General features: G+C 45.6%; 1 protein-coding gene across 1 annotated transcript in view; it reads left to right on the top strand.

Annotated features, from left to right (window-relative positions):
* KIF3C (kinesin family member 3C) overlaps nt 1–24,965 on the top strand; it is a 33,731-nt gene extending 8,766 nt beyond the window's left edge. Inside the window, exons 3-9 of the mRNA XM_043917369.1 lie at nt 9,868–9,969; nt 10,602–10,724; nt 11,796–11,914; nt 12,388–12,504; nt 21,812–21,920; nt 22,080–22,252; nt 22,482–24,965. Of these exons, the coding sequence (XP_043773304.1) occupies nt 9,868–9,969; nt 10,602–10,724; nt 11,796–11,914; nt 12,388–12,504; nt 21,812–21,920; nt 22,080–22,252; nt 22,482–22,578 (840 nt within the window). The 3' untranslated portion in view covers nt 22,579–24,965. The remainder of the gene's footprint in view (nt 1–9,867; nt 9,970–10,601; nt 10,725–11,795; nt 11,915–12,387; nt 12,505–21,811; nt 21,921–22,079; nt 22,253–22,481) is intronic.
* Nucleotides 24,966–25,468: the final 503 nt, after the last annotated feature.

Genomic DNA, 25,468 nt, shown 5'->3' with positions numbered 1-25,468 from the left:
GGAAGGGCCTGGAGTTCAACAGGAGAAGGGCACGCCCTCCCATCTGTGCCCTGCCAGTCTGCTGCCCCTGGCCAGTCTGGGGGCACTTCTGGGGCTGACTGGGCCTGAGAGCTGCTGAATAAGGTAGCCTGAGTAGATAAGAAATGGTCTCACTTCCACCAGTGTAATCCTTCGGCCATGACAAGTCTGCGTAAGGTGGATTCCAGTGCTCTGAGCTTATAGGGTCCCTGCACTAGGGGGTTGGTATATATCTAGAATTTTGAATATCCTGAGAAATTCTTGGTCATTAAATCCTGGTGAGACTCAAGACTTACTTTCTAGTTGTCTCCCTTTGCTCTCAGATGTACTCAACTGAGGGGTACCAGGCCCTGGGCTGAACTGTGTCTGTAGTGGTAAGTAATGGACCGTGTGGGCTTTCTCTTTCTTCAAGTGAGCCAGCAGAATAATAACAACAATTGGAATAATAATAGTAGCCACCATTTCTTTAGTGCATGCTTAATGTCAAGTATGGGCTCCCTAGGTGGCTCAGTGGTAAAGAATCCATCTACCAATGTGGAAACACAGGAGACATGGGTTCGATCCCTGGGTCAGGAAGATCCCCTGGAGAAGGAAATGGCAACCCACTTCAGTATTCTTGCCTGGAAAATTCCATGGACAGAAGAACCAGGCAGGCTGCAGTCCATGGGGTCTCAAAAAGTCAATCATGACTCTGAGCATGAGTGCACAATGTCTAGTACTCACTGTATTCTTGAGTTATTTTATTTAGTCCTCACAATAGCATCATGAAATAGTAGTGTTTTAATCTCCATGTGACAAATGAGGATACTAAGGCACAGTAATGTAGGAACAATCCAAGGTCATATGCTTATGAATGTTAGCCAGGAATATGAACCGATATCTGCTTGATTCCAAAGCCCACAATCTTCCCTCCACCCTGTATCACCAACTCAGAAAGGGAGCTTCATGCCAGATCCCTGGCTAATAGGCTCCAGTGGGAGCATCTGCTGAGATGCTTAACTCATCTCTGTCCTTACACATGATGCAAACCCCAGCCTCAGACCTCAGTCTGGGGCTGTTCATTCATATAATCAACAAATCTTCTTGAACACTATGGCCAAGAATATAAATCAATAGGTAGGGTTAACTTTGTCTTTAAATTGTTTAAATTTCTGGAGTGAATCACAGGAACTCACTAATAATGGTTATCTCTAGGGATTTTATTAATAACAGGAAGGAGGCTTTTATTTTTCACTTTATACTTTTTTTTTTTTTAACAGCAAGCATATAGGACTTCCCTTGTGGCTCAGTTGGTAAAGAATCCTCCTGTAATGCAGGAGACCCTGGTTTGATTCCTGAGTCAGGAAGATCTGCTGAAGAAGGGATAGGCTACCTACTCCAGTATTCTTGGGCTTCCCTTGTGGCTTAATTGGTAAAGAACCTGCTTGCAATGTGAGAGACCTGGGTTTGACCCCTGGGTTAGGAAGATCCCCTGGAGAAGGGAAAGGCTACCCACTCCAGTATTCTTGCCTGGAGAATTCCATGGACTGTATAGTCCATGGACTCATAAAGAGTCAACTGACCGACTTTCACTTTCACTATATTACTTTGTTAAAAACAAATCTAGAATTTTTAAGGGAGAAAAATATGTAAAAGAAATGTGTTAACACATGGTTGGAAGATTGACTTAAGTGAATAATTGAGGGAGACCCAGGGTCGAGAATAATTCTTAATGGTACTCAGTTTTTGGTAATCCTGTGACTTGGACAAGTCAGTTCCACTTCCAGTTCTGTAAGAAATGATCAATCAATGATTCCTTGCTTTCTGCACTATTTGCTGATTCACAGTAGCCCGGGTTTAGAGACCAGCCTGGATGAGGAACAGTGAGGGCTGGAAAGGAATGACCAAGCATTGCCTGGAAGCTGGAGGCTGAATGACCCAGGGTCTGTAAACTACGGAGTCTACACTTTATGGATCCTTAGGTCTCATCCAGTTCTGACATTGTATTAATAGTGTTCTTTTGTCTGGCTGGGTTTTCTTCCCCAGTGTTGGAGAGAAACCTTCTAGGACAATGCAAATAAGTGAACGAAGTAGAGGAGAAAGACAAAGTTAAGGATCAGATCTGAAGTGATCGTGGTTTTCCTACTCAAGCAGATGAGCTGATTTTTTTCTTCCTGTTTTTCTCCAAGGTGGACTGAAGCATTTCTGGGCATCCATATCTTGTCTAGTGCAAGACTGGAAGTAGAATCCGGCTCATCTCATTCTCTGGCCAATATGTTTCCTGATCTCTAATAGTTCCTTCTTTTTTTGACTGCGTTGGATGTTTGTTGCAGGAGGTCTTTCTCTAGTTGCAGTGAGCAGGGGCTACTCTTTGTTGCGGTGTGAGGGCTTCTCATTGAGGTGGCTTCTCTTGTTACGAAGCAAGGGCTCTAGGTGCATGGGCTTCAGTAGCTGTGGTGCTCAGGCTTAGTTGCTCTACAACATATGGAGTCTTCCTGGACCAGGGATTGAACCCATGTCCCCTGCATTAGCAAGTGGATTCTTATCCACTGTACCACCAGGAAAGTCCTAATTGTTCCTTCTTCTGGATGAGAGAATTACTAGCATGTAGTGTTGTGAGGCATCCAAGGAGACCCAAGGCAGGAAACTCAGACTCAGTTTCCTGATTTATGTTCCTGAGGGCAGAGAATCACTGAAAATATCATTCTTCTTCCCCTTGCCATTGTTTCTTTCATTTCTTCTTCCCTTACTGCTGGTTCCTCAAGATCTATAACTAGAGGCCACAAAAGGAGAAACAGGTTTGTGACTGTAGGCATGGCTGTATTCCCTAAGAGGTGGGACCTAGGATTGCTGCACTGGTTGTCTGTTCTGTTCTGTGTGATGAGTGGTGGATAGATGTCAATCAGGTACTGCACCAGGAAGTAACCTCTGACATTTGGTTGTACATTATCATTTACGAGGTATTTCTTCACCTGTTATCCAGCTCACCATTCTTACCAAAGCCTGCAACGTTAGTGAGTATTTGCCCCATTTTACAGATGAGAAAAACTGAAGTCCAAGAGCTAATGCCCTAGATTTCTTAGCAAACGGGATTGCAGAGTGTGTGCCAAGATTCATGTTCTCTGATTGGCAGACCCAGTGCTCTTTGTTTCTTTCCACCATGGAACTTGTGAGGTGGCTCTTCACATGAGCATTCGGGCTTCACCCTCTCTCAGGGACCCTAGTGATACTGATGCCCTCCCCACAAACACGCACTTAAGAACTCTATCCCACTCATCTCAGAGGCCCCCATAAGAACCTCAAACAGGCAGAAGCATCTTCAGCAGAGCCCTGCCTGTTTCATCTGGAAGAGAAAGAAATGGGGCCCTGAGCTTTCCTGGTGATTCCTCAGTTGGCAAAGGTGAAAAGACCAAATGCTGCTTTCCCCCAAGGGCACTTTCCTGCCCAAATCCAGGAGAAAACTGTGGCACAAGGACTTGGAATCAGGAGGCTGGTGTTTAAATACTACTTCTGCCATTTACTGTCTCCATAACCTTAATCTAGTCACCTCACCTGTCTGAGGATGGGATCATATTCATTATCTCGTGAGGTTCTTGTGATGATTAAATAGGATGATAAATGCAAGAAGGACCCAACCCAGCCATAGGCATATGGCAAGTGGCAGCCAGGACTCCTGTCTCTTGCAGAACGTCATAGCTTAGCTGGCAGTCACAAGGCAGAGCCTGTTTGGCTTCTCTGTAAAAATCATACTTGATGGTATCTCCTCAGAGGGTGGCTGGCTGCGCCTGGCTGTCTCCTTGCTGGTTTTCCAGATCAGCATTTAATGAGCATTGGGCCTCCTTTCTACTCCTGATTTTGCACTTCAGTTGCTCGTGGAATCGGAAGAGGGGAGCTTCTGAATATCCCAGGCTGTATCTGCAGGCTGGCGTGGTCCCTGTGGTGAATTTGGCTATTAACTAGGGGAATTTTGCAGGAACTAATAATGCCTGTGGCCGGCGATTTGTTATGTAAGTGAATACTGAAACACTCCAGTCAGTAACATTTGGGTAACAAAAGACGTGTTAATATGTTTCTGGTCAGTAAATGCTAATTGTCACAGCAGCTGACCTGCCTCTAATACCCTAATCAAAGGCCCTAATCAAATTGGGAAATTATTAGGAAAGTGTGTAGTCAATATAGGAACAGATACACATGTGCATGTGTGCTCGGTCGCTTCACTCGTGTCCGACTCTGCAACACCATGGACTGTAGCCCCCCAGGCTCCTCTGTCCATGGGATTATCCTGACAAGAATACTGGAGTGGAATACTGCCATTTCCTCCTCCAGGGGATCTTCCCAGCCTAGGGATTGAACCCGTGGCTCCTGCATTGGCAGGCAGATTCTTTTATCATTAGCACCACCTGGGAAGCCTCAACAGATACACATACCAACTCCTTAATTATGAGTTCTAGACTTAGAAGTCTTCATTTCTGGGCCTCAGTTTCCTCCTCTGTGAAGCACAGGGCTTTGGGGTTGATGATTCCCTGAGGTCACCTTAATTATCCGATGATTTGTTTCCCTCTCACAAGAGTCAGACCATGTCCTTGGAACTCCCTGCCCTGTTTTCCGCCCACACAGCCTCTACTGGCCTTTTAGTTACACTGGACATATTCAGAACCAGTAGACCCAAACCCAGCCCTGTCTACAGGCTCCACCCACCTGAACTCTTTTTCCCTGAGAAATCGCAAAGGCAGCATTAACTGGGGCAGCTAAGAGCTCTGGGAAACTTTTCCTGGGAACTGGAAACCCCATATTCTGCTTCTTACCCTTCCAGCCTGAAGTGGGATTTGAGGCATCCTTGTCCCCTGCCCTCTTTAGGTGATAAAGGCAGAGATCTCTGAGGAAAAGGAGGAGATGGCTATTGGTATCCTCAGAGAAATGAGAAAAGCAGAAAAGAAAAAACTACCAGAAAACGGTTTCGAAGCAAAGAACCGAAGTCACGTATGACATGTCTCAGAGCTTGGGGGTGATGCAGGCAGCAATGGACTGTGGCTGGGGAGAAGGGGAAGCTCAGACTCTGCACCTGGATTGGAGTGCACCCCCGGATTTTAGTGCCAGGACCAGCCCCCTTTTCTAGCACAAGACAGGTTCTATCAGGCTGGCTTGACTGACAGCGTAGGCTGGGCCAGTGGACAAGACTTGGCAAGAACCCGATAAGGCTGTCATTTAGACCATGTCTGTGCTGGGTCCTGGCGGGTCAGGCAGAGACGTGTAGGAGCAGTGGACGAATGGAATGGGGTGATAAGGGCAGTCAGTCATCTCCCAGAAATTCTCTGCCTGGAGCCCAGGCCCTGGCCAGAAGGAGAAACCCTGAAACAGAGTTCAAAGTCCAAGGAGGAGGCCTAACACGAAGTCTGATGAGCAAGAACCAGGACAGAAACCGATCCTGGGAACCATGGCGTGGGGGTGGCAGTGGGAGGAGCCTTGGGACTTTGCGACCCCGGTAGCTTTGACTGATGCATCAGATTCCAGGCCTGGGTGGCAGCCTAGAGTCTGCCTGTGTCCAGCTGGGCTTCTTGAGCTGGGTGGGTGTGGGTAGCTGGAGAAGGTGGGGGCTGAAGAAACAAAGAATTGTTTTGAGTCAGGTCCATCTCCTCACTTTAAAATCACCAAAACACAAAAAAGCAAGCATAAAAGAGCATGTTGGCAAAGGAGAGAGCAAACCTTTGCAAGCCTACCGCAGAGGTACAGAGAATATAAATAGGAGACTCAATTTTATATCTATCATTAAGCCAAATTTAAGATCATGATAATACTTCATGACTATGACTCTCTAAAAGTGTTCCATTATTTATTGCTGGCAGTGGTTTTAAGTGGTAAAACTTTTAGAAAGGTGACTTGACAGTATGTTCTAAGATATACAAAATGTTTATAATTTTTTGTCCACTTCTGTAATTTCCTTCTAAGAAAATCATCTAAAAGATAAAAAAAATTGGGAATTTTCTGGCAGTCCAGTGATTAGGACTCCACGCTCTCACTGCTGTGACCCAGATCCAACCCCTGGTCTGGGAACTAAAAGCCTATAAGCCGAGCAGCATGTCCAAAAAAATTATATGCATAAGAGTGTTTATTGTAAATATTAACCAACCAAACAAAATTTCTTATAATGGGGTTTATTTTATAAATTATCCACTCTAAATATTATGACTCCTCTGTCCATGGAATTCTCTAGGCAAGAATACTGGAGTAGGTAGCCATTCCCTTTTTCAGAAGATCTTTCTGACCCAGGTATTGAACCCGAATCTCCTGCTTTGCAAGTGAATTCTTTACCATCTGAGCCACCAGGGAAGTTCAAATATTATGCAATCATTAACAGAAAATTCTTTTGTTTTTAAATTTTTGTTGGAGAATAGTTGATTTACAATGTTGTGTTAGTTCAGGAAATTCTTGAGCTATTTGATAGCAGGATATAAACTTATATTTCAGAGAAGGAAATGGCAACCCACTCCAGTATTCTTGCCTGGAGAATCCCAGGGACAGAGGAGCCTGGTGGGCTGCCAGCTGTGGGGTCGCACAGAGTTGGACACGACTGAAACGACTTAGCAGCAGCAGCAGCAAACTTATATTTATCCCATATCTATAGATATGAAAAAATGATGTGTGCATATGGAAAAATCTGGGGTAAAAAGCTAATTAGCTATGATGAGGAATATGTGAATTTTTTTTCCAGTTTGTTTTATTTCTGTCCTTATTTTGACATTAGTGAAATTTTTTTTCAGAAAGCAGAGAAAGACAATAAAAGGTTAAAAATATGTCCCCAGAATCCCTTGATGAACTGTGAGTTATTCAATCCAGTACTCCTGAGATATCACATTCCATAAATGTATTACCTTCTATAAAGAAGAACTTCCCTTTGTCCTAAAAATTCAAGGTATAAGCTCTTATTCTCCCTACTAGAGGTTGATTAGAAAAGCCTCGATCTTTCCTTTTCACACCTTTTGATGGTATAGTTTCCAGGTCCATTCCCTTAACCTTTCTTTGTCTTTGCCAACTAAAGAGTCCTATTTTTTTTTTTTTTTAAGTCCTTGGATGGTTTTAGCCGCCCTTTTCTGAATCTTCTCTCTCCTTCAAGTCCCCAGAGATGCAGTGAGAGAACTATACACAGTACTCCAGATTCAGCTGCATCATGATTTTATATTAGGGTAGAATGATTTTTGTTTTGTTCCCAAAAAAGCCTTGGTGATGGTACCTGGCCAGATACTATTGGCTTTTTTAGCTGTGGCAGCATATTAAGCCAATGTCTTCTGGGAACCATAGAGAATTACTCCTTGCTTTTCCTCTTTTTGTGGTTTATAACTGACTACTCACAGCTATCATTTAATGAAGATTTAGGATTACTTTTTTCCCCAATGTAAAACTAGTTGAAGCTCATCTGCCATTTTTTGGTCCATTCACATGGCCTAGAAATTCTCCTGCTCTTTCCCACCTGCAGGGATTTGGGGGCATCTGTGAAGTTGGAATTTCACCCTGTGCATCCTTTCTTGCATGATTTCTGACATTTGAACATTTTTCCATCTGGAGAGATGCCTGTTTGTTTCCTTCCCCTCCTTCTCCTCCCCTTTCTCTGTTCCCTCTCCCCTCCCCCTCTGCCAGGAGCATTTTAACCTCTTAAGTTCTGGCCATTGGCTTCCTCGTGGACTGGAATAATCTATTCTGTCCCTGAGGGAACTCTTGGAGAGTAGTCAGACATGATTCCTCTTGCTGGAAAATGCTGCTTTTTTTTTTTAGCAGGTTCTGCTTCCTAAACACTGACAGTGTCTGCGGTAGGAAGAGCCTGGGCTTGGGAATCAAGCAGACTTGGGTCTGGCGTCTCCGTTTATATGCAGCAGCCATGGTGTGACCTTGGATGGATTACTTAACCTCCCTGAGTTTGTCCCTAAAGCATGTCACACAAGTTACTGGAAGGGGTCTCAGATGCTGATTCACTAGGCCTGTGGAGGGCCAGAGATTCTGCATTTCTAACAAGTTTTCAGATAATGCTGGTTCTGGGGACTGCAGAAAGCAGTGATTCTCCAATTTGATTGCACCGCAAAATCCCCTGGGAACCTTTAAAATCCACCGATGCCTGGACCTCACCACCTCCCTATCTACCTCCATTTCCAATTTAACTGGTGGTAGGGTATAGTCTGGGATTTCCCTGGTGGCTCAGACTGTAAAGAAACTGCCTGCAATGCAGGAGACCCAGGTTTGATCACTGAGTTGGGAAGATCCCCTGAAGTAGGCAATGGCAACTCACTCCAGTATTCTTGCCTGGAGAATTCCGTGGACAGAAGAGCCTGGAGGGCTACAGTCCACAGGGTCACAAAGAGTTAGCTGGATACGACTGAGCGACTAACACTTTCAGGGTGTAGCCTGGGCATTGAGCCTTTTAAAAGCTCCCCAGGTGATTCTAATGTACACCAAAATCTGAGATCCACTGCTTAAAGGGTTATGAGCAGAAATAAGTGTGAGACACCTGACACATAGCAGGTGCAGAGAAAATAATTGTTTTCTTCCTCTTGATTCCTTGCCCTTTGCTTCTCTCCACCCTCATCCCCAGTCTTTAAATCAGGTAGAAAAAAGCAGGGCATCAGCTGTGGCCCTGTGCCTTCCTCACTCGAGTCTTCTCTAGAGCATCTGGTTTGGGAGAAGCCCCACCTCTGACCCCCTCCAAAAGCCACCTTCAACTCCTGTCCTGCTCTGTCATCCACGATGTATGGGACACAGGGACCCCCTGCTCCCCTATTCTGCCAGCACTCCCTGCTTTGAGAGCCCTCAGTCGGTCAGCAACTTCCACTGGAAAGAATTCCAGTGGGGAGGCAGCCAGTTTCTTTTGGTGGCTCAAAGTGATTTCAACCTTCCAGGAGGCCTGGGATGAAATCAGAGGACAGCTGGGCAGCACCCTCAGACTAGCAACAGTGAAAATGCATTTTAGGTAGTCACAACTGGCAGTTTATCCCTGGCTGTTATTCTTTAAGCTTCAGATTCAGTAAGCACCTACACAGTGTCTGTGCCAAGCACCAGGTGAGGGGCTGCGAATGGCACAGGGCTCAGTGGGGAGACTGGTTCACCTCTTTGTTAACCAGCTACATGACCTGAGGCCAGGTGCTCTTAGCTTCCTTCCTTGTTGAGTGAGGTCTCTCTGGGGGTAAAGTTGGAGGCACCTGGCCAGTAACGGCTCAGCGGATGTCTGCTGGCTATCTTTCTCAGAGCAGGGGCGGCCCCAGGGTTACAGATGTGAGAGATGAAGGGTAGTTGGGCTGAGACCTTGCAGTGAGTGGGTGGAGCTCAAGTCTTTCTGGCCATCTCCAAACGCGTGCTGCTTCTGGGGCCCCAAACGCCCTTCAGTGCCACGGAGTCTTCTCCCTATGGCTTTTCTTCTGTTTTCCAGCTGAAGAGCAGACCCTTTCCTGCTGCCTGAATGAGACCCCCTTTCCTGAGTCAGGAGCCAGTTAGCTAAAGGGCCAGGCTGCTCAGGGACTGTATCCTGCATCTCCCCACCTCCTGAACACCAGCTGGTCCTGGTTGCCAGGATTAGATCACCGCCCGCATTCCCTTCCCCAGGCATGGTGAACCAGCCTTCCATCCGTATCCAAAGCAAACAGATCAGGTGCCCTGTATTCTCTGAGGGCTTCCCTGCCTTGTATCACCTAATGGTCTTGCTGACAATGGGAGCCTTGTGCTGGGGCCCACGAGGCTGGAGGGGAAAACTTCCTTCTTGGTGAGGGTCATGAGCCCCCATCTGGGACACATCTTCTGTTCCCTCCTGGAAGGGCAGGGAAGCCAAACCTCTCAAGCTGGGGCTGCTCTGGCCCTTTGAAAACCCATCTCTTCACCCCTTTGTGTCCCCAGGCCATGGAGAGCAAGCTGCTCATCGGGGGCAGGAACATCATGGATCACACCAACGAGCAGCAGAAGATGCTCGAACTAAAGAGGCAGGAGATTGCCGAGCAGGTGGGGCTGGGGGCTTCAGGTCCCTTGGGGGGGTGCATGGCCTTGAGGTCAGGTCGGGGGGCTGAGGGCAGTGAGTCGTCATATGAGGGTGCCTGGAATTACAGGGCTGAGAACCTAACGCTCTGCATCCCATGGGTCCACCCGCCCAGGTGCTGGCTCTCCCAAGATGTCACCCTCTACAGGGCACCTGGTCCTAATTCCCAAACCTTCCACAAAGGTGTGAGTTCTTCACCAACTGTAGGGCTGTTTCTGAAAGCATCAAGAACCACAGTTTGTTGGTCTTACCCATCAGCTGTGATACTACAGAGGAGAGGCTGAGATAGCTGAAAAACCAGTACCGGGGCATCAGTGGATGTGGTCGACACCCCTGGAAGGCTCCAGAGGTTAGGGGCGGGGTCTCCTTCCACATGGGGCAGTGCCTGGGAAAGCGTGGCCCTGTGAGCTGAGAAGAAGGTTCAGAGAGGCCTCCACTAAGGATGGGGTGGGAGCGATGGACGTGGGCTGTGAGACACTCTCTGCGCCCTCCTGGCTCCTGTGGCCACGACGGAGCCAGGTTCCATGACAGGCAGAGCTTCCTTGGGTCTTCCCAGTATGTGCTGCTCCTCTGAGCCCCGTCCCCTGCCCCGGCCTAGAAACGCCGTGAGCGGGAAATGCAGCAAGAGATGATGCTCCGGGACGAGGAGACCATGGAGCTCCGGGGCACCTACACATCCCTGCAGCAGGAGGTGGAGGTCAAAACCAAGAAACTCAAGAAGGTAAGTTGCCACAGCAGGACCCTGGGTCCCGGTGTGTGCGGGCCCGGCAGTCACCTGCCCAAGGCGGGGTGTACTTTAGCGACCCCGCCCCATCTTGCTTGAACCTCTGACCCCTTGGGTTATGTTGCCTGGGTGCTGGGGTGAGGAGCCAGGGGATGCAGGGGTCTGGGTGGAATAGAACCTTTTCTCTTGCTTCAGGAGGGTCTTGAGAGGCTGGGAATGCCTTCACTTCCGCTCTGCAGGGTTACCACCCTCATGCTCCTGGGTCACTTCCCCCTTTCCTGTGGTGTCACCAGTGAGTCACCGTTTGGATAGTCAGGCACTGAGCAGGCCAGGGGAGTGGAGACTTGAGTCCGGGAGAGCTCAAAGAGGAAGCACAAGGCCCTCCAGAGATGAGAGTATCAGCCACCAGGACCCTGTGAGGTCCATGGCCAGGGAATGGCACGTGTATGAACTGAGGGCCTAGGGCAGGAAGCCGCAGATTCCAGCCTGGATTCTGGAAGAGCCTGGAAAGCCCTTAGATTGCTGAGGTGGCTGCGCCAGAGCAGGCCCGGCAGAGGCCCAGCTCCAGCGGCAGTTTCCAGGTTCCACACCTCCTGGTGTGTTAGGAGTGGGACGGACAGGGGGATCAGGGCTACCCTCCCCACACCCCTCCTTTTGAGAGCACTAGAGAGGCTGGAGTGGGATGGGCCATCTTCCAAACTGGCTGAGGCTCTCCTGAGCCCTGGACCAGTAGTCCTGATACTCGGGTCCTGAATCAGGCTCTTCTTCACCTTGTGTGACCTTGAGCAAACCTGTGCCTGAGTTTCCTCATCTGTAGAAAGAGGATGTTGGACCAGAAGGTTCCCCGGGTCCCATCAAACTTGAGCATTGCACAATGTGAACAGCAGCTGAGAGTGAGCAGGCTAACAGGTCACAGTGAGGGATGGGGCAGCCCTTAGGAGAACCCGATCCGATGGATAGAGGGACATTCACACGGGGACCCTGGCCTCATCCTGGACTGAGCTGGGGGAGTCGAGCCTCGTTGGGTGCCACTCCGTACCGCCTCTGAGCTGCACCTTCCCCCGCCAGCTCTACGCCAAGCTGCAGGCGGTGAAGGCGGAGATCCAGGACCAGCACGATGAGTACATCCGCGTGCGGCAGGACCTGGAGGAGGCGCAGAATGAGCAGACCCGGGAACTCAAGCTCAAGTAGGGCCCCTTCTCTTCCCAGCCGGGGCCCGCACAGCCATCTCTCAGGCTCCGGGCCTCTCCCTGATAGGCTCCTCTCTCTGCTGAAGGCTTCAGTTCTGTCTCCTCACCCATGTCCATGACCCATAGGAATGGAAGGTGTCTGAGGGATGGGGGAGGGACCCATTGGAGTATCTTCTACCTCCTGTTTTCTCCTTCCTGTTCTCTGCCTGCATTAGATGCCCTTGTACAGGGCATGTTGGGTGTTGGCCAGAGGTAACTCCTAAGGCCTTGAGTCTATAATCTTTGCATGAGAAACTGTGATTTCCAGGCTCTATTGTTTCTCTAGGGACCCCCTCCCCCCGACTTTTTGTTTTTTCCATTTTCTCTGTTCCCTCTGCCTCTTTGTGTCTTGTTGCTCCTCTTGGAACCTTCACCTACACTGCGTGGTCTCACTCCCCAAACCCCCACCTCTACCTCATTCCTGCTCCCAGGTACCTGATCATCGAGAACTTCATCCCCCCAGAGGAGAAGAACAAGATCATGAACCGGCTTTTCCTAGACTGCGAGGAGGAGCAGTGGAAGTTCCAGCCCCTTGTTCCCAGTGGAGCGTGAGTCTCTCATCCCGCTGTCTGGGCCTAGGGACTCTCAAGCTCACCCCTGGTTGGGGGTGGCCAGGCGCTTGGGGGAGATGGAGGATGGGTTTTTTCAGGATCAAATACAGGGATCTCTGTAAAGGGAGGAACATCAAATACAGTGTCTCGTTGGTCCAGAAAATACTAGCTGGCTAACATTTGGCCAGTCTGGTGAATATTCGTTTGTCAGATGCTCAAAACAGCATCAATAGATAATATTGCCAAGCACTTACTGTGTGTTGGACACTGTGGGAGACTGTGCAGACAGAAGGTCAATAAGACACAGTCGGAGCTCACAGTCCAGTGGGGAATACAGAAAAGGAGTCAGATCAAGAAATGATAGACAGGTGAGGTCTTTGTAGCCTTACTCAGCTGGGTGATTCAGCATTTCCACCTGTTTCCACATCCTAGCTCTTAGTTTACATCCATTGGCTGGGTGTGCAGCTCCCTCTGCTGGTGGCCCTGAAGAACAAGACTGGATAGGCACACCCAGCCGAGTGACTGCCTCACCCAGCTGAACCACTGTCCCTTTGTTGAAAATCTGTGTACAGGGGTGCTCAGGAGGCTGGACACCAGTGCACTTCCCTGGCAATTCTTTATCTATCCTAGGAATATTAATACCAAGTTAGGGCAAGAGTCTCCCCAAAGCTGGAGTGGGAAGCTAATTTTAGAAATCCATAACTCCTCACTGGAGCATCAGATAGCCTACTTGATTTGCCTACTTTCTGAAGAGCTGATCCTGCCCAAGTCCTGCAATCAGTATCTTTGCTTACTGTTGAATTATGGCATCTCCTAGCCTGGTAAGGCAAAGAGAAAGATTCAGTGTTTTCTTTGTCATTGAGAAGCCTAAAAATTTGGCTCATTCCTCAAAAGCTGCTTGCTTTAGCTTACTCTGCAGTGTTTTCATTTCCATGACTCTTTGGGAAGAACCAATCTTGACATACATACCCCGTGTGTAAGTTTGTAAGCAGCCAGTTCATGAGTAAAGGACTTTTCAATGGTGTCAGTTTGGATTTTTTTTTGTTTTGTCAGTTTGGATTTAAAATCTACCTTTCCAATCTAAGTGGAGATCTGTAGTAGTACATCATTTATTGCAGATGTTCTCCACCCTCGCTGCATCTAGAATCACCTCTGAGCTGGGCTCCAGAGAATCTGATTTGAGGGGTCTTATGGGTGGATTCCAGGACTTTTTTTAAAAAATTGTTTTTTCAAAGCCTCCAGCTGATTCTACTGGGAAGCTAGGTTCAGAAACTACTGTTCCATTGCCATCTACTGGAGGAAGATGCTGGTGAGGCTTCTGCTTTGTAAGGTTATTTTGGGCTTACAAAGTTCTTGAGCTGAAAGTTTGTACGTAGAGGAATTTCTTTATATTAGAGATGGATGAGGGAAGCTCTGAGAAGGCATGTTGGGTTTTGTTTTTTTGCCTTACTGGCTTTTATTTTAAAAAAATTTATTGGGGTATAGTTTATTTATATTTGAATTTTTAATTTTGAAAATCAAGAATAATACAAAGAATTCCCGTGTGCCTTTCACCAAAACTCCCCAGTTGTTAGCATCTTGCCACATCTTGCTTGATTAATCCCCTGCCCCCAACAATTTGAGATTAAGTTGCAGACAGTCAACCCTTTACCAGTATTTCCTAAGTTGAACGAGGACATTCTCTTACATAACCACAGTACAGTGATCAGATTCAGGAAATTCTATATTGACACCAGACGAATACACAACAAGCAATATTCAATTTTAGCCAGTTAACTCAATAATATCCATTAAGGCAACTCTTCCCCACCTGCACCTGGCCACCTGTGATGGTGCATTGCATTTAATCGTCATGCCTCTTCCTTTAATCTGGAACTGAAAAAGGATCTTGATTTGAGTTTTGAAAATTTCATGCTTCAGAGGAGTTTATTCGTTTCTCAAAACATTGGCCCTGCAATTTTTACTTGACTGCCTAAGCACACAATCAGACTTCAAAGCATGGTGGTACTTTGCCTGCAGCTAAAATACACTTTCTGCTTAATGTTTATGAATTTCCATTCTTTATTCAATTTTTTTTAAGTTTACTTTCTTCCTTTTACTCAAATAACTTTAAATTTTTTTAAAACTTTTAAAATAACTTCTCTTTTTTTTGCAAAAATAAAATGGTTTGCATACACTGAAAAGCTATACACAGACAAAAAAATTAAAACAGCTATCTTAAAATAGGACATGTTAAATGATTTTTAGAGTAGATACAAGTAACAGCTTGTAAAATAGAAGTCCTCCAGTTGGTATCTTTGCTTACTGTTGAATTATTCCCTCTCCTGCCTAGTAAGGCAAAGAGAGAAAGATTCAGTGTTTTCTTTGTCCTTGGGAAGCCTAAAAATTTGGCTCATTCCTCAAAAGCTGCTTGCTTTAGCTTACTCTGTAGTGTTTTCATTTCCATAACTTTTTGGGAAGAACAACCTCGACATACATACCCTGTTGGCTTAAATCTGCATACAGTTGTTCACCAGCCCGCATTTGTATGTCTCCATTAGCAGCTTTCTGATTGGATCCCAAATGGACTGTGTTTCCATAAAATTTTATATTAAAATTGTAAACATATAAATACTTTTACAAGCTTTTTCAAAGTTATGGTTAAGTATATTCACAACTTAACCATGCTATTTCATACAGAATCTGTATGTACCTCTTTGGAATGCAGAGTATATATTTTGTGTAGAAAATAATCTGGGTGAGGGTAAAAGGTATTAAGGCAGTTGTGACATCCCAGTGTTCTCCACTGTACTTAAATACGGTTGATATAAACAGGTATTATAGATTTCTTTAAGAAAAAATTCCAATAAATAAATTACTTCAAAAAGACTTATTAATAAATACCAGGTAGTCAACTACATGCTATTCTGAATTACTGCTCCAAATTATTTTCTTTTTTAATGTCACCTGTCCATTGTCTGATAACTGCAATAAATAATATTTATCTCAGAACTTTTAAAAAACCACAGAAATACAACAGAGAAGTAGTAACAGTTCTAGGAAGATTTTTATGAAAGCAATTTTTTTCCGCAGCAGTTGGTGATTAAAATAAAGTAAAAACACTCTCCTCCTAATTGGAATTCCCGAGTGAGATAATGACTCAACACAGAGAGCCTCAGGGTTAGCATGCTGGTGTCAGAGTCACTGGCCTGGATCTGTGCCCCAAGCCCCTCCTTTCACAGCCAGAGAGGGGAGGGCCTTGGATGCAGCTTCCCCCATTTCGGGGAGCTCTGGGGCCTGAGACTGTAGAACAAGCTGCCTCTCTGGGAGGACTGGGTCCCACTGTTTGCAATATAACTTGATCGGGGCTGAAAACCTCTTCTGTCCCAAAACATATTTAACTAATGAAGGCATTGTCCCCTTTGCTCAATTCACCTGTGGAGTATTCTGCTTTGGCCTGTGGTGTTCTGGGGATGAGACATTGAAGGCTGCTCAAAATGAGAGGACAAAAGCATTGTTGGAAAGAAATTATCTAAAGTCATGCTGTCCCTCTAGAAAGCTTTGGCTGGAAAAAACATCTCCTCTCTTCTTCTAGCTGCAGGCATTTACCCCCACACTCTAACCCGTGCTTCTTTCTAAAACAAGGAGTTATTGTCGGGGAGCTCTTGAAACACACTCGTGTCAACTTATTTTGGAAGTCTGTCCTGTGTTCTTTTTTCTCCACTGTCTCTCTCTGATACATGGTAACTTCAGGTGAGGTCTGTTCCACAATCACAAATAATTTTGGTTGAAGTTACTTTGGAAAAAATCTTGGCAGCCACCTTCAACCATCACAGTTTTACAAGTAGGACCTTTTATGTTTGGCTTCTCATAATAGACTTTATTTTTAATTGTATTTATACACAACTGTCTTCTAAGGGTTGTATATTTGGCAGCTATAGCCCATGGTTTGCAGTTCAAAAATTCTATTTGTAACTTTAGTCCTTTGCTCTTTGCATTCCTGGCCACCCTAGATTCTTTTCAGAGCATCATGGTGCAGTAGAAAGAGACTGGTTTTGGGATGTAGAACATTTGGAATTCTAGTCCCTGCTCTGCCTTCAGAGGGTTTCTTAACTTCTCTGAACCCACGTTTCTTCACCTGCAAAGTCGGGATAATGAAACAAAAATCCCTGCAGGACTGTCAAGTTTGAAATGAAATAATGCACATGTGTCTATGTGTTGGGGAGGTGGGGGGATGTTCTAGGCCACTACCTCGCACAGAGGATGGTCCATAAATGGTTGCTGTCATACCAATAAGCCAACATGATGATTTTGGGGACTCCAGAGAAACCAGTTTGTCATCATCCCTTACAAGTGCCATAGAAGGACAGTTTGATTTGTTGCTTTTGTTTTAGATTTTGATTTTTAAATTGGGCTGCCTCCAAGTTTAGAGAGAGCATTCCTTGCTCTAAACAGAATAAGGATAGAAGGTTACTCTGGTTTTGTTACAGAGGCAAAGTTTACCTTAGTCAGAACATTCTCAGCTCTGGGTTGAGTCCCTAGATTTGTTCCCAGGCCTGTGAAAACTGAAAAAGAATCTGAAACAAGGAGAAGTTTTTGCCTTCCCAGGCAGGCGGTGAGCCATACGGAGGAGCCGTGGGAAGGGGGCGGGGAAGTTCAGATGTGCCAAGGGATGCTGCAAGGTGGACTGCTGACCCATAGGGATGGGGGAACCTGATCGATCATGGAGAAAAGTCAGGTTTGCTGTGGTGGGTGCTTGTAAAGGACGTGGAAAGAGAAAACACATCCTATGATGTTGCCTGCTGGTTTTCAGAACAGAAGAAAGGTATGGTGAGCAGACAGCTGGCAATGAGATTGGGATCAGCCTTTGAGATGGGACTGATTTTTTAATATTAAGGGGAGAATATATATAATCTTGTGATAGAAGCTGTGTGGAGAAAGGGTCCTAAGAGAACTCTGAGGATCTACTAAGCACAAGAAAACTGCTGTGGCTTTCTTTAGGGAGGGGTGGATACTCCAGAGCCAGGCCTCCATTCTGGGCTGTCAGCCACAACCTGCTTACTACAGAGGGATCAATCATGGAAAGTAGGCCTGGGGCAGAGAGAGAGGAGATGGGAAGTTTGGTGTCCCAATTACAGACTCCCCTCCCCCACCCCCTTCTTCCCTCCTGCCACCCAGAATAGCCCTGGCATCTTTATTGGGTCAGGCTGCCAATTCACACTGATCACGGCTCTGCTCGTCCAGCCCTGTTCACTTGTCCCATTCCCAGAGCCTGCAGCCTTCAAGGCACGCTGAGGCCCAGACAGTTCTGTGTGTGCTCCTGAAAGACAGCGTGGCATCCTAAAAGGAGTATTTGGGAAGGTTCAGTTTCCAGTCTCTTCCTAGTTGTATGACCTTGGGCGCACAAGGCATTTCGCTTTTCTGAGCCTCAGTCTCCTTGTCTGTCCCGTCTGAACCTCAGGAGGTTGTTGTAAAGTTTGAATGAGATGCAGAGATACACCTTATAAATGATAAGCTATTCCTCAGGAGGTTGTTGTAAAGTTTGAATGAGATGCAGAGATATACCTTATAAATGATAAGCTATTATTTTACTGATTTTTCTGCTCCTCTCCGCCAAAAGCCGCCTCCCCACCTCTTAGAGGGTCCACAGCAGCAGAGCAAGCTGGGGCTTCTACAGCTTCCTCCTTCCTTCCTTTTCATCTATGAAGAGGGGTTGGTGGGAACCCCAAGTGGAGCCCAGCATTCTTTTATATAAAACCTGAGACTGGTTTTTCACTACTTGCTGTGGCAGAAGGCTGGCCTTGTTCTGTCAGGTCCTGCACGGCTTGTTCTAGTCAAGGACAGAATGTCCTATCTCTGAGTTACTCAGCCTGTTTCTTCTCTTCTGTCTTCTGTCTGCCTTTTGGCTTTTTTCATTGCTTGTTTGTATCCCTGTTTGAAATCAGCAAGAGGAGCTGAGAATAAATAATCATCACAGCTGCCGTGTGTTGAACGCTTGCAGTGTACTGTGCTCCGTGCTTCTCTTGTTAATCTCAGCAGTTCTGTAGGATGATGATGAGATATACGAAGCTCAGAGATAATAAGCTGCTTCCCAAGGTAACAAAGCCTAAGGGGCAGAGCCAATATTCAAACTTGGATCTGCCTGACTCTAAACCCTGTTAATTTTTTAGTGGAAATAACTGTCATTTTCTTTCCTATTTTTATTTGTTTTGAATAATCAAATACCTCATACTCATTAAGTTGCTGAGAGTAAAAAGTCTTACATACTATGTGTTGTCCAGAATATAAAGCAATGGGAACTTTCTTGTAGGTATGTAGCCACTTTGGCAATATTTAGTAAAACTGAAGATGCACGTTGGAACCATTCCATTCCTGGATATATACCCCAAAGAAACTGTTGAATATATACTTAAAGATACTTATAGATACAGAAATCTTTACAACAGCACTGTGTTAAATAGAAAGGGAGAGAGAAAAAGGAATTGACCTACATGTCCATCAACAAGAGAATATATAAAAAACATAAAATGCTATATTGAAACCTTAAGATAATCAATATAGTTAAACTGTAATCTAGAGCAGCATGGATAAATAAAAAAGACATGTTTGGGCACACAAAAAATGTATCTGTACTATACAGCACAAAATTTAGAAATAGGCATTCAATACTATATATATTATTTATGAATATATACATATATAAGTAAATATAAAAACATGCCTGACATTAATAATCACCAAACTCAAGAGAGGGATTAATTCTGGAGAAGGAAAGTCTTAAAAACTGTGCCTAAAAAAAAAAAAAAAGAAAAAAAAACTGTGCCTACATTTTACTTCTCAAAAAAGATTTGGTGTTAAGTATAACAAAATGTTAAGATTTAGCAAAACTGAATGGTAGGTAAACAGATATATATTATTTTCTGTGCTTTTCTGAGTATTTGAAATAACTTATTAGATATAAACTTATACACATACATTTTAAAAATTGTAAAACCATCCAAAGATCATTACTATTAACATTTTGTTGAATATCCAAACTTCTTTCTAAGCATCCACACATGTATACACACTTCTTTAAGATCAAAACAAATTTCATCTTTTTATTTGCTTTTTTACTTAATATGTTGTAGAAATCTTTTCATGGTTACATAAAGCCAAAAACAATGTAACTGCATAATATTCCTTCACATGACTGAATAATAATTTAACTTGTCCATTCTGGTACACATTTGGTTTGTTTCTAATTGTTTGCACTTGTAAATAATATTGCAGCAAACATCCCAAATTTCCCCATCTCTGATTATTTCCTTAGGGAAATTCCTAGGAATGGGAATTTGGGTCAAAGAATATGCATGTTTTAAAAGCCAAGCCTGAGTTTTGTTTGTTTTATAAGTAATAGCTTTATTGAATATAAACCATACATAAAGTTCACCATTTTAAAGTATATTATTCAGTGGATTTTAGTATATTCACAGTTATATAACAGCACCACTGTCTAATTCCAGAACATTTTCATCACTCCGAGAAGAAACCTCAAACCCATTAGCTCCCCAGTGTCCCCATCCCTAGAAAACCACCAATCTGTCCACTTTCTGTCTCTATGGACTTGCCTATTCCAGATAGTTCATATAAATGGAAGCATACAACATGGAGCCTTTTATATCTACTGTCTTTCACTTGGCAAAATGTTTTCAAGGTTCTTCTACGTTGTAGCATGCATCAGTCCTTCATTCCTTTTTGTTGCTGAATAATATTCCATTCTATGATATTCCACATTTTGTTTATTTTTCATAAATGAATAGCCATTTGGGTTATTTCTACTTTTTGGCTGTTATGAATAATTCTTCTTTGAACATTCATGTACAAGTTTTTGTAGGGCATATGTTTTCAGTTTTCTTGACTATGTACCTCTAGTAATGGAAGCACCAGGTCATATGGTAACTCTATGTTTAACTTTTTGAAGAACCGCTATACTGTTTGCAAAGAGGCTGCTTCATTTTATTTTCCCACCAACAATGCCTGTAGGGTCCAATTTCTCTGTATCTTCACCAACATGTGTTATTATCTGTCTTCCAGGATTATAGTTATCTTAGTAACCAATGAGGTATCATGAAGTGGTATCTCACTGTGGGTTTGATTTGCATTTTCATAATAACTAATAGTGTTGAGCATCTTTTCATGTGCTTATTGGCCATTATATATTTTCTTTGAAGAAATGGCTACCCAAATCCTTTGTTCATTTTTGAATTGGATTATTTGTCTTTTTATTGTTGATTTATAAGAGTTATTTTTATTTTTTATGTTATTTTTAGATTCTAAATACAACTCATGTATCGCATGGATGATTTGCAGATAATTTCCCCCATTTTATAAGGTCATGAAGATTTACTCCTTTGTTTTACCTAAGAGTCTTATAGGTTTAGCACTTACATTGAAGTCTATGATTAATTTTTAAGTTAGTTTTTTATATATGGTACAAGGGAAGAATCCAGCTTCATTTTTTTGTGTGTGGCTATCCAACTGTACCAGTGCCATTTGCTGAAGAGACTGTTCATGCCTCATTGAATAGTCTTGGTACCCTTATAGAGAATCAGTCGCTTGTAATAAATATAAGGGTTTATTTCTAGATTCTTAATTCTATTCCATTGATCCTTATCTCTTTCCTTATGCCAGTATCACACAGCCTTGATTACTGTAACATTGTAATAAATTTTTAATTTTTTTATTGATGTATAGTTGAATTACAATGTTGTAATAAGTTTTGAGGGGCTTACCTTATAGCTCAGTTGGTAAAGAACCTGCCTGCAATGCAGGAGACCTGGGTTCGATCCCTGGGTCAGGAAGATCCCCTGGAGAAGGAAATGACAGCCCACTCCAGTATTCTTGCCTGGAGAATCCCATGGACAGAGGAACTTGGCAGGCTACAGTCCATGGGGTTGCAAAAGAGTTGGACACAACTTAGCAACTAAACCACTACCAATAAGTTTTGAAACTGGAAAAATGTGAATCTTCTCCCTTTGTTTAGTATGTGAAGTCAGTCTGTGAGTCTGACAGCTAAAATAAGATTGGATTGCCTTTCTTCAGCCCAGTCTTATGTCAGACCTTTTCACTGTGGAAAAAAATTGAAGCAACAAGAGTGATGAATGTCTTTTTGTGTTATTACTCTCTTGAGTCGTCAGATGGTATTAGAGCAAAGAGAAGCAAATTCCAGAACTGGCAGTCTGTGCGGCCTCCTGACTACCTGAATGATATGTAATCCTTCATGATATCACTCTCCCTTTGTGTTCAGAGGAAACTGATTTAAAACATAGCCTCTTCCCTACAGCAATAGCAGCCAAATGAAGAAGCGGCCAACGTCTGCAGTGGGCTACAAGAGGCCGATCAGCCAGTATGCTCGGGTTGCCATGGCAATGGGGTCCCACCCCAGGTACAGGGTAAGCAGCTGGGAAATAGAAAGGGTGGGTGGATGCTTGCAACCTCTGCTTCCTCTACCTGCCTCATTACCCTTGCTACTTCCATTATCTCCCCGAGTGCCTAGAAGATGCTGGCCATCAGGACCAGTGCTCACCTCTGGCCTGGTATTCCCCCCACAGGCTGAGAACATCATGTTTCTGGAGTTGGATGTGTCCCCGCCCGCGGTCTTTGAGATGGAATTCTCTCATGACCAAGACCAAGACCCCCGTGCACTACACATGGAGAGGCTCATGCGGTTGGACAGCTTTCTGGAAAGACCTTCCACGTCTAAAGTCCGGAAGTCCAGATCCTGGTCAGTACCATCACGGTCAGAGTGAGCAATGGATTTAGCGCGGAAACCACAGTGCGGGGGGCTGGTGGACGTTGAGGAGGGTTGTGGTTGTACCCTAAAGGCGTGAAGGGAGACTGATAATTGGGGCTGCGGGGGCTGAGTTCCTACAGCGACAGGATGAGGGAAAGAAAAGTTCTCACTTTCTGTTTCCTGCACCCCCAACCCCCCAACCTCATCCGCACCCCTACAGGTGCCAGAGTCCTCAGCGGCCTCCACCTCCCACCGCACACGCCTCGCTGGCCGCCTCTGCTGCTCTGCGTCCCACGACAGTGCTTGATCACGAGTGACAACCTTCCGTCGGGCTTGCCCCGTCCCCCCCGCCCAGACCCCCAGGGACAGGGTGGCCAACCCTGGCTCATCTCGCTGCCGCTCGGTGTGCGTGCGTGCGTGTGCGTGTGTGGGCGCATGTGCGTGTGCGTATGTTGGTGGGGGACCCCAGCAGGCGTGCCTCTGCTGGCTCTTGGCCTCCTTTATTTAATTAATGTTATTTATTCGTGGAACTCGGTTCGTGTGGGAAAGGAGCCCTCTCCTGACCCTGCCGTGCTCACCGCCCAGCCTCCTCCTCCTCTTGACTTTAGACCCCACCCCGCTGCCCCCGTCAGACCTCACTCTCCTTCCAGTCAATTGCGCCCAGAAGGGAAGACGCAGGTGCCTGTGTGTATTTTTTTCTACCTGGCTTGTCCCGGAATCTCACATCTCCTCCTGCGCCGCCGGTGAGCAGCTGCTGAGCACTTTCTTGGACTACAGAAATACAAGATGTGTGCTGAAGACAGGAGACATCCATCCTGCTGATGGTGAGCGTGTGCTCCCAGCGGAAGGAGAGCCCCATTCTGCTTTCCGGGCTTCAAACAGCCTCTTTCCGCTTCTCGGGCTCCTTATCAAGGACTCCAGTGACCCCGTCCGCACAGCCCATGCTTTTCAGCTTTGGCAAGAACTCATGGCTTCCCGAACTGCTTCCTGCCCACCTTACCCACTCGGGGAAGGGAACTGTGAACCGACCAGTCGCTGCCTCCTCGGGACCTCCGGGACATGGGACAGTAATGGAGACAGTGTGGACAGTCATCAAGGGACGTCCATTTGTTTCCGTTCCCTCTGAGAAGTCACTTTGGCCGACAAGGAATCAGGCCAACTCTCCATCTTTGAGATGCTGCTTCTTCCAGCCCTCATCATTCCCTGCAGCTGCCTGTATCCCTGCTACTAGTGGGAGGATCAGTGTCCTCTCTCTGGCTAAACAAAGGTACCGGAATCTGATGCTTCTCCCTGCTCATGGAGCACAGGAGATGGAGACCCAGGCACAACCTGCCAACTCTGCCCATTATCCCTGTTCCTGAATCACATTTGTTGGGCACTGTTTTGTTGACAAGACTGACCCTTCAGCATTGTGCAAATTGGTCCCTAAGGAAATCCTCTCACTTCCCTTTGTGACATCCCAAGATGCCTCTGGATATCTCGGGTGAATTTCTACCAAAAAGAAAGATTAATTTTCATTGACTTACCTTTTGAGTGTATATTTTGGTGGAAGAGTGAAGAGGTAGTCATGAATGAAAACACATAGTTTGGGACTGCAAAACGACCTAATATGCAGTCTCCAGTGACTAGAATATGAGGAGTTTAGTCACTGGGGAAAGCCATGAAACTGACAGGGCTGCCTGAAATTTGGTGTGTGGGAGGTGGCGGTGGGGAGTGACTACCTGGTTATTCTCTTTCCAGCAGGAAATGAACCCTTCTTGCACACAGCTCAGTTTCTGTCCTGAGGACCAAGCTGTGGTTTGGTTTACTTCAATGATGCTATCATTGCTGCTGTAACTATGACACCAGGTGGTTGGGCCATTCATTTTCCACTGGCGCCTGTCCTTCAAGGAAACAACGTTTTTCATCAGAGCCCAGAAGATGGTTTGAGACTCAGGATTCACATCAGAGATTCGGCTGTGGCTAGGACAGGAGTGGCGTGTAGAAATTTTCCAGGTGGCCTGGGCACAGAGGGACCTCCAGGCCTGCGTTGAGCAGCCTCTCCCACTGACCTCTGTCTTGTTTGTGGATGAAGCCTCATGTGTTACCCTTATTCATCACTTGGACACATCGACTCTGCATTGTCTGCTCACTTGACCCTCACAGTCTTATAGCACAATGTACCCAACTTCCCCACCCCCAGTCGGAGGGCTGGGCCCGAGGTGTGGTCAGAGGAGGAGCTCCTGCCTGCAGTTTTGTGTATGTGTGTGTGTGTGCGCGTGTTTATGTGTGTGTGTGTTTACCTTCACAGGGGACACTTTACACTCCGTGTAAGATATGCTGGGAACAGGGCCACGGGGGTGGCTGGATCTCAGTCTCTCCGTCTCTCTTTCTCTTCTTTTCCTTTTGATGTATCCAACACTTGGTTGACAAAGTAAGGGCCTTGATTAGGACCAAATTTCCATGTCTGTTGCTATGGTCTTTATTTAGGACAGCGATTAACAATGCAGTGGCCCGTTCTTTTCACTCTATACAGTTGATGATACAGGACATATGTAATATATAAATATATATATAAAACATTACCCTCTGTCTCCTTGGCTTAGGATGAGATCTCTCTGTCAAGCTGAAATGCACCTGCAGCTCAATGCTGCCAGCAGCCTGCAGGCCCCAGCCCTGTTCAAATTAACACAGTCGATAATAAAGGAATGAGTATCGTTACAAAGTTGGTTGCCTGCCTTCTCTTCCCTTTGACTCTCTCTGCGTTTCTTCTTTATGGTCTCCCGTCTTTCTCTTCCTTGGTTTTTTCCAAGAGGGGTTCAGGAGTATTTGGAGCCCAGCGGGAGTGATCAGCACCTGGGAACACTGGCTACTTCATAACAGGGGCTCCGTCTGAGCAGTGGGGCCAAAGGGGCAGGGCTCGGGCTCTAGGCTGAAGCCTGTGCCTGAGTTACGGCAGCAGCTGTTCGTGTGCTAGGCTAGCAGTCCCCTCCCAGTTAGTTTCGAGCTCTGAGCAGATTTCAGAACTGCCTAGATGCTGTCCACATTAGCTGTCAGTATCGTTTCACAGCTCTGCCCCTTCTGTTTATCAGCCAAGAGAGATGAAATCGGGCAATAATGTGGGAAAAGCACATCCATATGCCTGGCACATGGTGGTACTGAATTAAAATCATTAAAAGCTAGCTTTCCCTTACCCTGTCTTCCCAGGGCCTCTTTTCCTCCCTCTGA

The sequence above is a fragment of the Cervus elaphus genome, chromosome 11 (genome assembly GCF_910594005.1).
Source record: "Cervus elaphus chromosome 11, mCerEla1.1, whole genome shotgun sequence".
Classification (NCBI taxonomy): domain Eukaryota; kingdom Metazoa; phylum Chordata; class Mammalia; order Artiodactyla; family Cervidae; genus Cervus; species Cervus elaphus.
The sequence above is the reverse complement of the archived record's forward strand: the minus strand, read 5'-3'. Positions and strand labels throughout refer to the sequence as shown.